Source organism: Pseudorasbora parva, chromosome 5 (genome assembly GCF_024679245.1).
Source record: "Pseudorasbora parva isolate DD20220531a chromosome 5, ASM2467924v1, whole genome shotgun sequence".
Lineage (NCBI taxonomy): Eukaryota > Metazoa > Chordata > Actinopteri > Cypriniformes > Gobionidae > Pseudorasbora > Pseudorasbora parva.
This window is the reverse complement of record NC_090176.1, coordinates 20,620,834-20,633,728: the sequence shown is the minus strand read 5'-3', so window position 1 is coordinate 20,633,728 and position 12,895 is coordinate 20,620,834. Positions and strand designations below refer to the sequence as shown.

At 35.5% G+C, this 12,895-nt stretch overlaps 1 protein-coding gene across 1 annotated transcript in view; it reads right to left on the bottom strand.

Moving 5' to 3' along the window:
• Positions 1-12,895, bottom strand: part of uxs1 (UDP-glucuronate decarboxylase 1) — a 97,499-nt gene that overhangs the window by 52,095 nt on the left and 32,509 nt on the right. The window contains exons 4-8 of the mRNA XM_067443444.1: positions 11,695-11,738; positions 9,415-9,475; positions 7,930-8,110; positions 3,867-3,971; positions 1,894-1,953 (exon numbers count right to left, since the gene is read on the bottom strand). Coding sequence (XP_067299545.1) covers positions 1,894-1,953; positions 3,867-3,971; positions 7,930-8,110; positions 9,415-9,475; positions 11,695-11,738 — 451 coding nt within the window. The remainder of the gene's footprint in view (positions 1-1,893; positions 1,954-3,866; positions 3,972-7,929; positions 8,111-9,414; positions 9,476-11,694; positions 11,739-12,895) is intronic.

Genomic DNA, 12,895 nt, shown 5'->3' with positions numbered 1-12,895 from the left:
AGAGTTGATCCCATAAAATTGCCATTATTGCCATAAAATTGCTAGTGCCTTCTGTGTGGATGTGTCCCCAGATTGATCCCGTATGGTGTGTCATAGTGATGACGCTGAGATGGTTCTCTAGCTTAGTGAAATGGTACACGATGTGCTAGTTTATGATCGAATCAGAAAAAATAATTAAATGCTCACAGATCAGAAGCAAACTTAAGATCCTGTGGAGACATTGCACATCACATGATGTCATCGCATGTCTTTACAGGATTTTTACGTGATGTGAGCGCACGCACATATTCACAAATCACTGGCAGTGTGAATGAACCAAAATCCAACAATCCCGGCACAAATCCCAGGACACATTATCAGTTTAATTTCCCAAATCTCTGCGTGAAAAAGTTAATTGAAATAATCAATCTTAACATTTATTAGACTTTATAAATATAACCTTAATTTAAGTGAACTTAAATCAATCTTTCGCATGAACGCTTTTTAATAAATGTCACATCTATTGGCCCAATCAGACAGGTTCACACTTTTACTTTTCCTGCCAATATGGACAAAAAAGTTCTTGATTTCAACTCATATAACCTTGTAAGCAGTGCTTTTAGATTTCCAGGTAGGTCTAAAAACTAGGAAATAAACAGAAATTGAACAGTCCAACACTTCACAGCATTCACTAAATTATGAACTGAATATAGATGAATCCTTATTAAAGCAAATTACTTCAGTCAAGAGCAGTGAGCGATTCTCTTTTTCTTTTGTTCTTTGAATTGGATCAATATTAATGACACATCACAGCAGCAAGATTATTAGGTGCTTTCACTGACGCAGACCCAACACGTAATCCATTTTCTCAAAACTCTTAAGTAATATTAAGACCTTATTTAAGGCAGTGAATTCGAGGATACTCAACAAATATTTGGCATTATTGTGTGTTTTTGTCTGTTCAAGCTCTGTCTGAAGTGGCTTTCTTTGTGTGTGAGTCATGTGTGTGTTTATTACACAAACAGGAGATTCAAAGACAGCGCGCCAGTACCGCACTGAGTGTCTTGTGGTGCTTTTATGTATTATAGCGCTTGAATGGTTTAAAAGCATTTGCATGAATAAGTGCACAATCATATATTGTAAAGCTAGCCAAAGGATGATGGAAAGAAACGGATACCACGTTAATTGCATAACATATTTTAACTGAAATAATTGCATGTAAAGCGTTAATTACACACACACACACTCACACACACACTCACACACTCACACACTCACACTCACACACTCACACTCATAAACTAATTGGAAGAATTATGAAGATAACATGAAGAAATTAGAAGAAACATGATTGCCAATAAAAAAAAAAATGTTTGTCCACAAATCAGTCACCTTTAACCTTTATATAATAATGTACCAACCGACATAGTTCCCTATATTGTTTGCAGCATTAGTTTAAAACATTTCTGTAGCTGATATATATATCCATATGAAATGGTATCGGAATTTGAATCGAATAGCAAGCTTATGAAACAACTGAATACAATCATCAAAATTGTGTCAAAGCCTAGGCCGTATTAATTACTGGTATGAAGGCTTCAGAAGTGGTCAGAAGGGTATTTTCAACTTGAAATGTACAGAGAAAATGCAGACTAAGGATGCTCAGGTCAAACACCATGTAAGACTAACTCAAAAAGTGCTTAACACAGTAGAACTATCAATCATATAATCAGCTTGGATCATTTCAAAACAATCACCAGAACAAATCACGGTGAAGACAGATTTTTACTCAACTGTAAGATTTAAACATCAATGTGTTTATGAGAGATATAAATAATACATTATTATGTATGATGTATAGAATATAAACAACCCCTTTCTCCTTCCCAATCATGGTAAGCATTATACACATACCTCCATACACTTCTGAAGTGGAGGCAAGGAGCAGACGAGCTCCGACTCGCTTGGCCAATCCTGTGGATAGAGAGACATGAGCAAATTCGTTTGGTTAATTGTATCTAACCAGTTAGAGTCTGACTCATCAAAAATAATCATACACATTCGTTACATTTATATAGTGCTTTCTAGGCACTCAAAGCACTTTACATGGAAAGGGGGAATCTCCTCAACCACCACCAATGTGCAGCATCCACCCAGATGATGTGACTCCAGCCATATTGCACCAGAAAACCCACCACACAGTAGCTTATGGTGGAGAGGAGACAGAGTGATGAAGCCAATCAGGATATGGGGATTACTGGAAGGCCATGATGGACAGAGTCTAAAGGGCAAATTTGGCCAGGATGCCAGGTTTACACCCCTACTCTTTAAATCAAAGGACATCCTGGGATTTTTAATGAACACAGAGACAAGACCTGGGTTTAACGTCTTATCCGAAGGACAGTGCTTGTTACCGCAAAGTGTCCCAATCACTATGGCTGCTGGTACAATCAATATGTGACTCCAATTGCGTAATTCAAAAAAACAACCAAACCAGACAATCTATCAGAAAAAGGCTGCAAGGAAAAAGCAACGATATCCCGATCAGAAAATCAGCTAAAGAAAAAAAATATGCAACAATCCACCTCTTTCACAGCTTAATTGTTGAATTGAGGTGTTACATTCTCATTACTTTTATTAAGTGTTCTGACTGGCTGGAAAATATCCAGACATATTGACATACACAGGATGTACAACACAAACAATTATCTACACCCTGATGCATTGAGATTGGATTTAAGCTTATGTTTCCCCAACACAGACTAAACAGGTTAACAAAATGTATTTAAACATGGTTAAAAAAATTTAAAACAAAATTGAAAAATGATTAATATGGAGTCAAACGGAAATTAAATTTTTAAAGTGGAGCCAAAAAGAAAAAAAAAGAGTTAAAATAGCATTTAAAATGTACTGAGCTGGTTTTGTAATGCAAACATTAAAATGTATTAGTTTACACACTATGGCAAAAGATTTTTGAGGTCATGGTACTGTGCAAGGAATCGTGTGGAAAAAGTCTTTATTAATAAAAAATAAAAAATAAATTAGAAAAAGCTGCCCCTGTAATCAAAATCTGTATAAAAATGCCCAAACATGTCTAGGTTTTTTTTTTCTGCAAAAAATATAGCAAATCATCTTAATATGTGTGCACCTCATTACCAACTATGTACTAATCTATATGCACAATTTAAAAACACATTAAACAAAAAAATCATTAAACAATCAGTTTATAGTCAAAAAGTAAGTAAAAACTCCAAGTCCAAAACTATAGCAAGGAGAGTCAAAAGGTATGTGTCGTAACTCCGTGAGGAACATCATGTGATGGACTCAATGGATTATGTTGATTTTGGATCTCATTTTAATTGTGAGAATGCGCTGTAAATAATAATGATGCCATTTCTACAATCGGAGCACATGACTCCGGACACATGAAATGCTGCATCCGTCAATTATTTACATACGGGTCTTAAGGGGCTTCACATACAGAAACTCAATCAAGTTTAGTCAAAGCCCAAAACAATTGTGCCTGTTGTATTCTACTCCGTGAGAACTTTCAAATGACATACAACACATGACTATCTGAGCTGTATGATGTTTTGACATATTACAATACATAGTACAAAAAAGTATTTCAGAAATATTTATCAGCAAATAACTCGGCACTACTTAAGAATTGTCTTCTCTTCCATGTTCCTCAAATAAAGAATCAAACGGTCATGAATCAGCGCATTGATTTATGATTCGGATCGCCAATGTCACATGATTTTAGCAGTTCGCCAGTTTGACACGCTATCCGAATCATGAATGGAGTGTGTGGAATGACTTTCATTTATTCACTCGAATTCACTGGGGAATAAATGAAAGCATTACAATTTTTAGGTGATACTCACCTAGCATGTTGAGGGTACCAATAGTATTCGTTTTCAGTGTCTTGATAGGGTTGTACATGTAGTTGGGCGGCGATGCAGGCGAAGCCAAATGATATATCTGGTCAACTGAAAAAGAAATTGAAATGTGAGAGGGGAATGGTTTATTGGGCTATTTTCCATTTAGAACCAACTCTTTAGCCAGAGGACAGATTGGACAGAAGAAAAGCAAACACACTTCCATTTATGCCAATATAAACATCATCCAACTGTACAATGATTACAGATACCGAATTAAGCCTAAAGCTAATCCAAAACAACAGCCCAATAGATGGTAACCATCTGCCCATTCATATGTCCAAACAAATGAGCTGTCTTGTTAATGCAAACAATTGTTTTAAGAGGGTTTTGTGGCTAAAGATCTTAATCAGTTTTTGAATCTTTAATTGGGAACCAATATTAGAACATTTTTCCGAGAGAAACTTCTGAGCACTCAGCCATTGGACCAATGCCACAAATATGAAGGCTTAATGCAACTCAAACTGGATGAAAAGGGATCATCTTTTCACGCACAAACAAACATGGCAGAAAGGCCACTCTCATTAGCATTAGTCAATGTTCTGTCTTTTATTTGCGGTCTGATGTCAGGCCCGGCATAGGCAATTCAATATAATGGATGCAGAACATATAAACAAGACAAGTTCTCATTGACCCTCTCCCAACCTAGATGTAGTGATAGGCAGGGATCAATTTTAAAGGGCTGAGGAAAGACATGAGTCAAAAGAGAAGCTGACTGAGGTTGAATAGGAATGACAAATCAAAGAGCAGATACACACTGGTCCAATGCTTTAGTTGGCATGAAGTAATGGTGCAAGAGTTTTTTAAGGTCCACCCAAAAAAAATTCAGGCCAAGGACTTGTTGGTAATTTACAACATTGAATGTTGACATTTTTAGCCTGGCCTATGATAACATGCGTAAGGTAACATATTAATGTATTCAAAAATTCTGTTTACTTTATAACCACAAAGCCATTTAAGTAATCAGTATTAATAAGCAACATTTTTGTATATTACATTTAATGAGACAATGAATATTTATTTAAACTTTAGCTTTGATAAAGTTTGAAAGTTAATTTATTTTTGTTTTCACAATTTTTTTTAAAATCTTAACCAGAATTGAGCTTAAAACATTTAAACATAGAACCGTCTCTTTTTATGGCCACAATACAAAGGACACGTTCCAGGTGCACACAAAACCTTCGCCTCAGTGAAGAAAAGAAAAAAATGGGAGGGAGGGAGAGAGACTCGGCATCCCCCGGTGGACATTACGTATATGAAATCATTAAACAAATGGGCAATTACAACATGATTAAATGTAGAGATGATTTTTTACAGCGTAAAAAAATGCATGTATATTTGTTACACATGCATCACATCGCCCTCAAATGTACAGGCCCATTATTTTCATCAAATCCAGGTATTTTTATGTTTTGTTGTAGAGTGTGTGGGAAATATCATTAGAAAGTTCCAAACATTCCTTTTGCCATAAATTTTAATAAATTGTAATAATCCAGTGAGATTTTTGTATGCACAAAAGAAACCTGGAAAACTATGCAAGCTGTTTTAAACACAAAGGGTGGTCACACCAAATACTGCTTTTATTTAAAATAAAAACTATTAAAATATATTTTTGAAAGAATCCTCACTTATATATTGCCAAAAACTTTTTACAGTACTGGCATTTGTTTTATGTGCAGCCACCTTTATCATATTCACATTGTTGCACATGAGGATTTAATAGAGTACATTTTTTTGTAATGAGTTTCATTTAAATATGATAGGATTTGTTGAAATTAACTTATTTTGGCAACTAATAAAATGTTAAACATTTAATTTTTCAGTTGCAAGTTTTTGTAACAGATTGTACAGTTGTTTTTTAAAACTGGTTAAATTCACTTAGTATTACTTGATGGATTCCAACACTACCTCAATTAAAATGAAGTAGAGTGTATTCAGTTATGTTGTAGGCACAACATTTTTTTTAAATTAGCACTTCATAGTCAAACAAATTTTTTATGTTTGAAGACATAAAAGTTGCTGGTCCCTGCTTGGCCACCCCTAGGAAAATATTCTGGCTCTGCCACTGCTCTGGGATAAGGTATTTGGCAGGCCAAAAAGCACGATAAACCCCGAAAGTAACAGTTAAAAGGCAACTGGCCCAAGCACATACCAGCACGCTCACTTCTGGCACGAAAGTGGAAAGAGACAGATTATAGGAGCCTGTTTACTTGTAAACACAATTTTGACAGGCTGAAAAAATCCTGTTCATCCTAACTCATGGAACCAGCAAGACTTGTATGAGACAGTCCACGGATATGCTGTCAGAGGCTGAAAATAAATCTAAAGCCTGGGATACAAGTTGATGATCAGCCGTCAGGCCATTTTGGCCCGTGTATGAGTTTTTATTGTGTGTTCGTTGTGGTGTTTGTGCCAATTCAACATTGGCATGGGGCCTTCGTGAGAGAGAGAACTCTGATTGGCTGTTCAGCTTTGCGAATAATAACAAAACAGCAGAGTAGCATCTGCCTGCAGATGACTCTCCAAGGATCACATATGGAGAATTGCAGAGTTTAGTTAAGTCTTGGGGTCAGAAAGCAAAAAAAAAACAAAAAAAAAAACTACATCATCACATGTTGTTTGGGAGGGATTAAAGAAAAATTCTCCTCACTCATCCAGAAACAAACTCCAGCATATTCAGTTGTCAGAAACGACTGGAAATTCAAAGGGACCTGGTTCTGTGGCCAGATGAAACAATAAAAATAGCTATTTGGCAGCAAACAGGGATAAAAAGTACCCCATGCCCATGGCTAAAAATACAGCTGGATCTTTTATGTGGTGGGCCTTTTTTTTTTTTGCTGGAGGTCCTGGACATCTTGTTCAGACACATAGAATCATGGATTCTAGCAAATACCAACAGATTTAAAAAAAAAAAACCTAATAGCCTCTGCTAGAAATCTTATAATGGACGGTGGTTGGATCTTCCATCAGGACAACGATCCAAAATAAACATCAAAATCAACAAACAAATGTGTCACTGGGCATAAAATGAAGCTTCTGCCGTGGTTGTCCCGGTTTCCTGACCTAAAAATGTTAAAGTGTCTGAACTAAAGAGAAGAAGCACCAACATGGATCTGGGAATCTGAAAGATCTGGAGAAATTCTGCATGGAGGAATAATCTCTGATCTCTGGCCAGGTGTTCTCCAAACTCATCAGACATTACATGAGAAGACTCAGAGCGGTTATCTTGGCAAAATGAGGTAGCAAAAAGGGTGCCAATAATTGTGGCCAACATGTGGACTTTTGGAGAAAAGCATTTATTTCATAATGTGATTAACCCCCCCAATTTCAATTATTTTACTTCAATGAAAGGTTAGATTTTTGTGGATTTTTTAAATTAAAGATCAAAAGGATAAACAATGCAGATTCATTTTATACAGCCATATTTGATCATATTTAAGAATTTTGATTTACTAGTAGCCAGTGATTATAGGTTCTAAAATTATAAATATTGATATTTTCCTTAGAAAAATGCACCGCTTCATTTCAGAAGGCTTTAAATTTTAAGGTACCATTCACTTCCATTATAAAGCATGGAAGAGCCAGGATAGAAGAATGTCATATGGACATAGGACAGCTTGAGTGTGTGATAAATTATGCAATAATTTTAATTTTTGGATGAATTAACCATTTAAGTTAACTGGTTTTGGATATCAGACAAAATGGATCTTCTAATGGGTCTAGTAAAGAGATTTGATACAATATCCATGGTGTGAAGATTATATATATATATATATATATATATATATATATATATATATATATATATATATATATATATATATATATATATATATATATATATATATATATATATATATATATATATATATATATATATATATAAACAATTGTGTAGTTGAGATGTCTGCATGATCTAACAAAAGAATGCTATAATGCTCTATGTTTGTTTAGTTTACATTAAATTGTTTCACTACGTGATGAAAAAGCAATTAATGGATCCGCTCACCTTCAATATAGAGAGGCTCCACCACATCATGGTTGATCAGCTCAAAGTTCTCATGGCCGATCCAGTGCTCCACATTGCGCTTGCGGCCAGTGAAGAAATTATCCACAACAGTCACCTCATGACCATCCATCATCAGCTTATCAGTTAGGTGGGAGCCCACAAACCCTGCCCCACCGGTGATCTACCAGATGAAATACACTATATCATTTCATAAGCCAAAATTATTGAAGCATATAAAGTCACAAGTGAAGTTTTATTTACTTAAATATGGGCAACTTTTTAATAAGGTGCAATCAGATGGGATTAAATAACAACATGGGACTAAATCAGCACACGGAGTAATCAGAGGAATGCAGCAGCATTTCTAAACCCTGCTGTTTCTCGTTTCCTCAAAATGTATACATACTTCCAGTCTCAATTATCTGGGTGCAACACAGCCTATTGAAAATATAGCTAACTCTAGTTATTTCACAGCTGCCAAACTGGACATGCTTCAATCTGACACTGTAACCTTATAAACGCAGCGGATTATATATAATAACATTTCAATTAGAGGAAGAAAAATGACAACAATCTTTCAAAGAGTGGAAAATGAACAACGAAATGTCAATAAATTATGATGAACATGTGTAATTTAGTAAGGTGTAAGGGATGCCATGTATGTCTTACAGACAGACAGACAATACAGGTGGAGCTTTATCTCGTTTTATAACATATTTTACTGATAGACATTTTTTTTTATAACTATTCATAACTTCAGATGTTCTCTGTGTTCTCTCTCTCAGGGTGTTCCTCAAGGCTCTGTTCTTGGACCACTTTTGTTCAATATTAACATGTTATTTCTTACATTCCAATTTCACAAGTTCTATTACCAAGACTGCATTCTACTACCTTTAAATTATTACCCTTTATAATACAGCACTAAAGACACCGAAACTGTTGGGCTGCCCGCTAAAAAAAAACACTAGACTATAACATGTATAAAATTCTGCTGCCAGAGTCATCTGATCACATTACCTCTTTGCTCTATAATCTACATTGGCTACCAGTTTCTGTCACCATTCAGTATACAATTATATTATTAACATTTAAATGTCTTCATGGACTGTTAATTTCGTTTCCCAAATATCTTAACTTCAGCATTACTTTTCTTTTTCTCTCTCTCTCCATTCATCTGACAAAACTGCTTACTGTACATCATTTTCGTCTTTCATCAATGGGTGGTAGATCATTCAACTAAAAACGTATCTTTCCTTACAGTATTTCCAACCCTCCTGTTTAGTGTTCTGCTGTTTAGTTACTGTATATTTGTGTGTGTGTATATGTATGTACTATATTGATGCTTATGTTTGATACAACGTATGCATTATTTTCTTGTATAGCAACCTTGAGTTTGGGAAAAGCGATATATAAATAAATCGTATTATTATACATTATTGAATAAGCTGTTCTGTACAGTGAAGAAGACTGAAAAAAACATCTCACCAAAATCCTCTTTCGGTCCTTCTCGGATAAGAATTTCACAGGTGGGTACTTCTGGGTAAAACTGTAAAATAAGAGAAAACCTTAAATAGGCAAGATTCAAGAGTATTTAGTATCTAGACTCTTTCCCCGCGTTTACACAGAATTTTCTAGGTTTATGTGTTTTCACTGTTATAGGAACAGGGGGCGCCATTACACATCTTCTGAGTTAGCACAGAATCTCCTGATCAAAACACAGATAAAGAAGACGCAAAAAAAACGAGTGATGGTATGTAAGCAGATGCATATGTAAAATAATGTGATCATCAACATTAAACAGCAGATAAATCAGAAACGATCTAATGTTACTGAATGAAATGTCAACCCAGGGCGAGCTATAGGACTGTGCAAGTATTAGGGGTGTTGATGGACTAGATCTACTATATCTGTGTTTGATTATCCCTCTGAATCTGATCTGGATGTAGTCTTTGACAAAAAATTAATTTTCTCAGCTTTTTGTTTAAAATTTAGCTTTTTTAGTAAACTTACCCTTAAGTGTTGATAAAAAGGAATGCATGAAGCTAGTATAAAACTAATTACTTACTAAGTTAATTACTAAACTTGCTACTCTTTCAACACATACCAGTACAAATTCAATTGTCAGTATTAAATATTGCAAAAACTTGTAGATAAGGCTTACAGAGTGTTTCATATGAACCAACAACATCAATTCCCCCGATTCAATGCCATTTTGCAAATAAGCATATGTATAAGCATTTTTCCTAAGATAAGGTTTAATTTTCTTTATTCTGTGAACCTGATTTCATATTTGTAGCTTGTGTTGATGTTCCTATACTTGCATGAACATCAAATGCAAAGTTACGCTTAAAGTTCAAAGTAAATGTATTTACTTTTACAGAAATCACTCTAAGGACTACAACAGACATCTGGTATGGACTACAATGAGCTTATTCACAGATTAATGACATCACTAACCCTAACATTTACATAAATCTTGCCCCTGGGAACACGCAACAAGGGCCATGTTATTGTAGAAGAGCACGTTTAGGAGTCTGCTCAAGCTTTCGTATCCATCTTTTCACATTTATTGCAATACAGTATGTAACACAAATGCAATAGAATGCCATAAAGGAAAAGATGAAACCAATCAGACACTTATTTCACATCTTGTAAAAAGGGGCATTACAAAATTCTTTTTAATGAACTGATCACTGGAAGAATATTTGAAGAATCAAAAATGGTTCTTAATGCCATCAAAAAAAAAAAAAAAAAAAAAAAAAATTTTGGAACCTAGATTTTTAAGAATGTAGCTTAGATATCAGAAATACATTCCAAAACACACCTTAATAAAATACAAGGAAGCATTTATTTTATGTTTTTTTTTTCTTCTTTTTTTTTCTGCTAAGCAATGCCAGACTGAAAACAAAAATAGGGATATAAAGTTATCACTGCTTTAAAGAAAATCATGTCCTTTCTCCCATGCTGTTTTTGCACAGTAGCAGCACAAATTGCATTTCAGGACCACAGCATATGCTGACAATGCTGGTGGAACCCTATTGCACAAAAGTCCATCCCAAAAAAAAGTTTGTGTTACTTTGGCCAAGCAGATTTGAAATAAAGATTAATTTTACACTGCTGTCATGACACTTGTGTCTGTTTGATGACTCCTCTAACATGGGTAATAATATTCTCTTAAGATTATGTCAGTGCTGGCTTTAGTCGGGACCCAGGGCCAATCAAACAGCATCAAGTATTCTCCTTTAGGTCTGGCTGAGATGTGGCAAAGTGAAGCGAAAAAGACAGCCACTCTCATGGAGACTTCACACCTTATCACAAAAAAGACTGAGGACTGAGAAAATATCATGGTGCAATTTTGACCCTATCCTGCCATGCCAATCAAGGCTTGATGGACACTGTGCTGTCTCTTCCAACATTCATTTTATGACACATGCCACTTCAAAAGGCACACTTACTGTGTATTTTTCCTTAGTAATTGCAAGCTGTAAAATATGCTCATTTTTACCGTATTCAACTGATTACTTGCTTAACAGGGCTTCACTATTGCACAATATATCCATGAAGTGTGGCCACATTAAAAAATAGCAGGTATAAAAGTTAAATAAGAAAACAGAAATGTACTGAAATCTAAATGTGTTTTGATTGAGTTGTATTATGTGTAAAAGATCACGGTGTGATAAAAAGTATGGCGAGACCTGAAGCTAGCTTAGTGCATGTGTTTTTTTGTTTTTTTTTGTTTTTTGGTGCAGATGAAAAAAAACATACCTCAGCTCAAGTTCCCGTAGCTTCTCCCTGAGAGGGGCCACTGCCTGTGAGGAACAGAGATATGACAGTGAGAACCGGACAGGAAGGGTAAAGAAAAGATACATGAGACAAAAAAAATGAAACAAAGAGAATAGGAAAAGAGGTGATGAGAGAGAGATTTATTGAGAGTGAGAGGACTGCATTAATTACCCAGGTGAGACTGGGACATTTAAAGCCTTCTAAGGAAAACAGTACATATAAAATGGCAGAAATCTCACTAAAAAGCACTATTAGCCCTCAAACTGATTTCAAAATTATTCTGAGAGCATCCGTATGAAATTAAATGACCTTTGTTGAGGGAACAGAAATAGTCAACAGATTATTAATCTTTTAATCATTACTCATTCTTTAATTAAGCCATTAGTAAGCAGAAAGTTTGTACCAAAAAAAAAAAATGCAGGCATAACTACAGCATTTACAATGTTTTGCTCATACATGTAATTAAAGATGCACTATGCAACTTTTCGTCCACTATTCAAAACAAAGGTGTAGTTTGATGATGCCAGGTTTGATGCGCAGTATCTTGGGACATGTGGTCTTCACCTCACAGCCGGTGGAAAATAGGACATGGGCAGAAATCATGTTCATGGATGCGGTTATTAATGTTACTGTAGTATGAAAAAGAGCAGGACAGAGTATAGTGGAGCTGAGTATGCCTGCTAGAGCGATTGTTATACAAACACACGGCTCGCCAGTACCGGGACTTTTATTATGACGGGATGGGACACAGTCGCCGGGCGCCTGCACTATTTCCGCTTTTCCGGTTATGAGTATAAGGTAAAGCAGCTCTGTTTATCATATTAGATACATTTAAGTGTGATTAAAATGATGTTATGCTGTTACTCTGTGCGTTCACTCGGCGCTGCTGTGACATGTTCACGGTGCTAAGAGAAAAGCGTTTCTGCCAAATAAAACCGAGGGTAGCGCAGATATGACGCAATTGACAGGCGACTCGCTCAAACGCTATGCTGACACGTCCCGGGTCCTTGGTTAAAATAGCAATTTTCTCACAATTTACAAATAGTTGGAAACATTTGGGGTATTGTAAGTACTCAACTGAACAAAATATATAACACTGGCCTAGTGGTTTTTGGATATTTTACTGCAAAAATACTACATAGTGCACCTTTAAATGGAGGGTGAAACAGGGTTTCAGTCAATC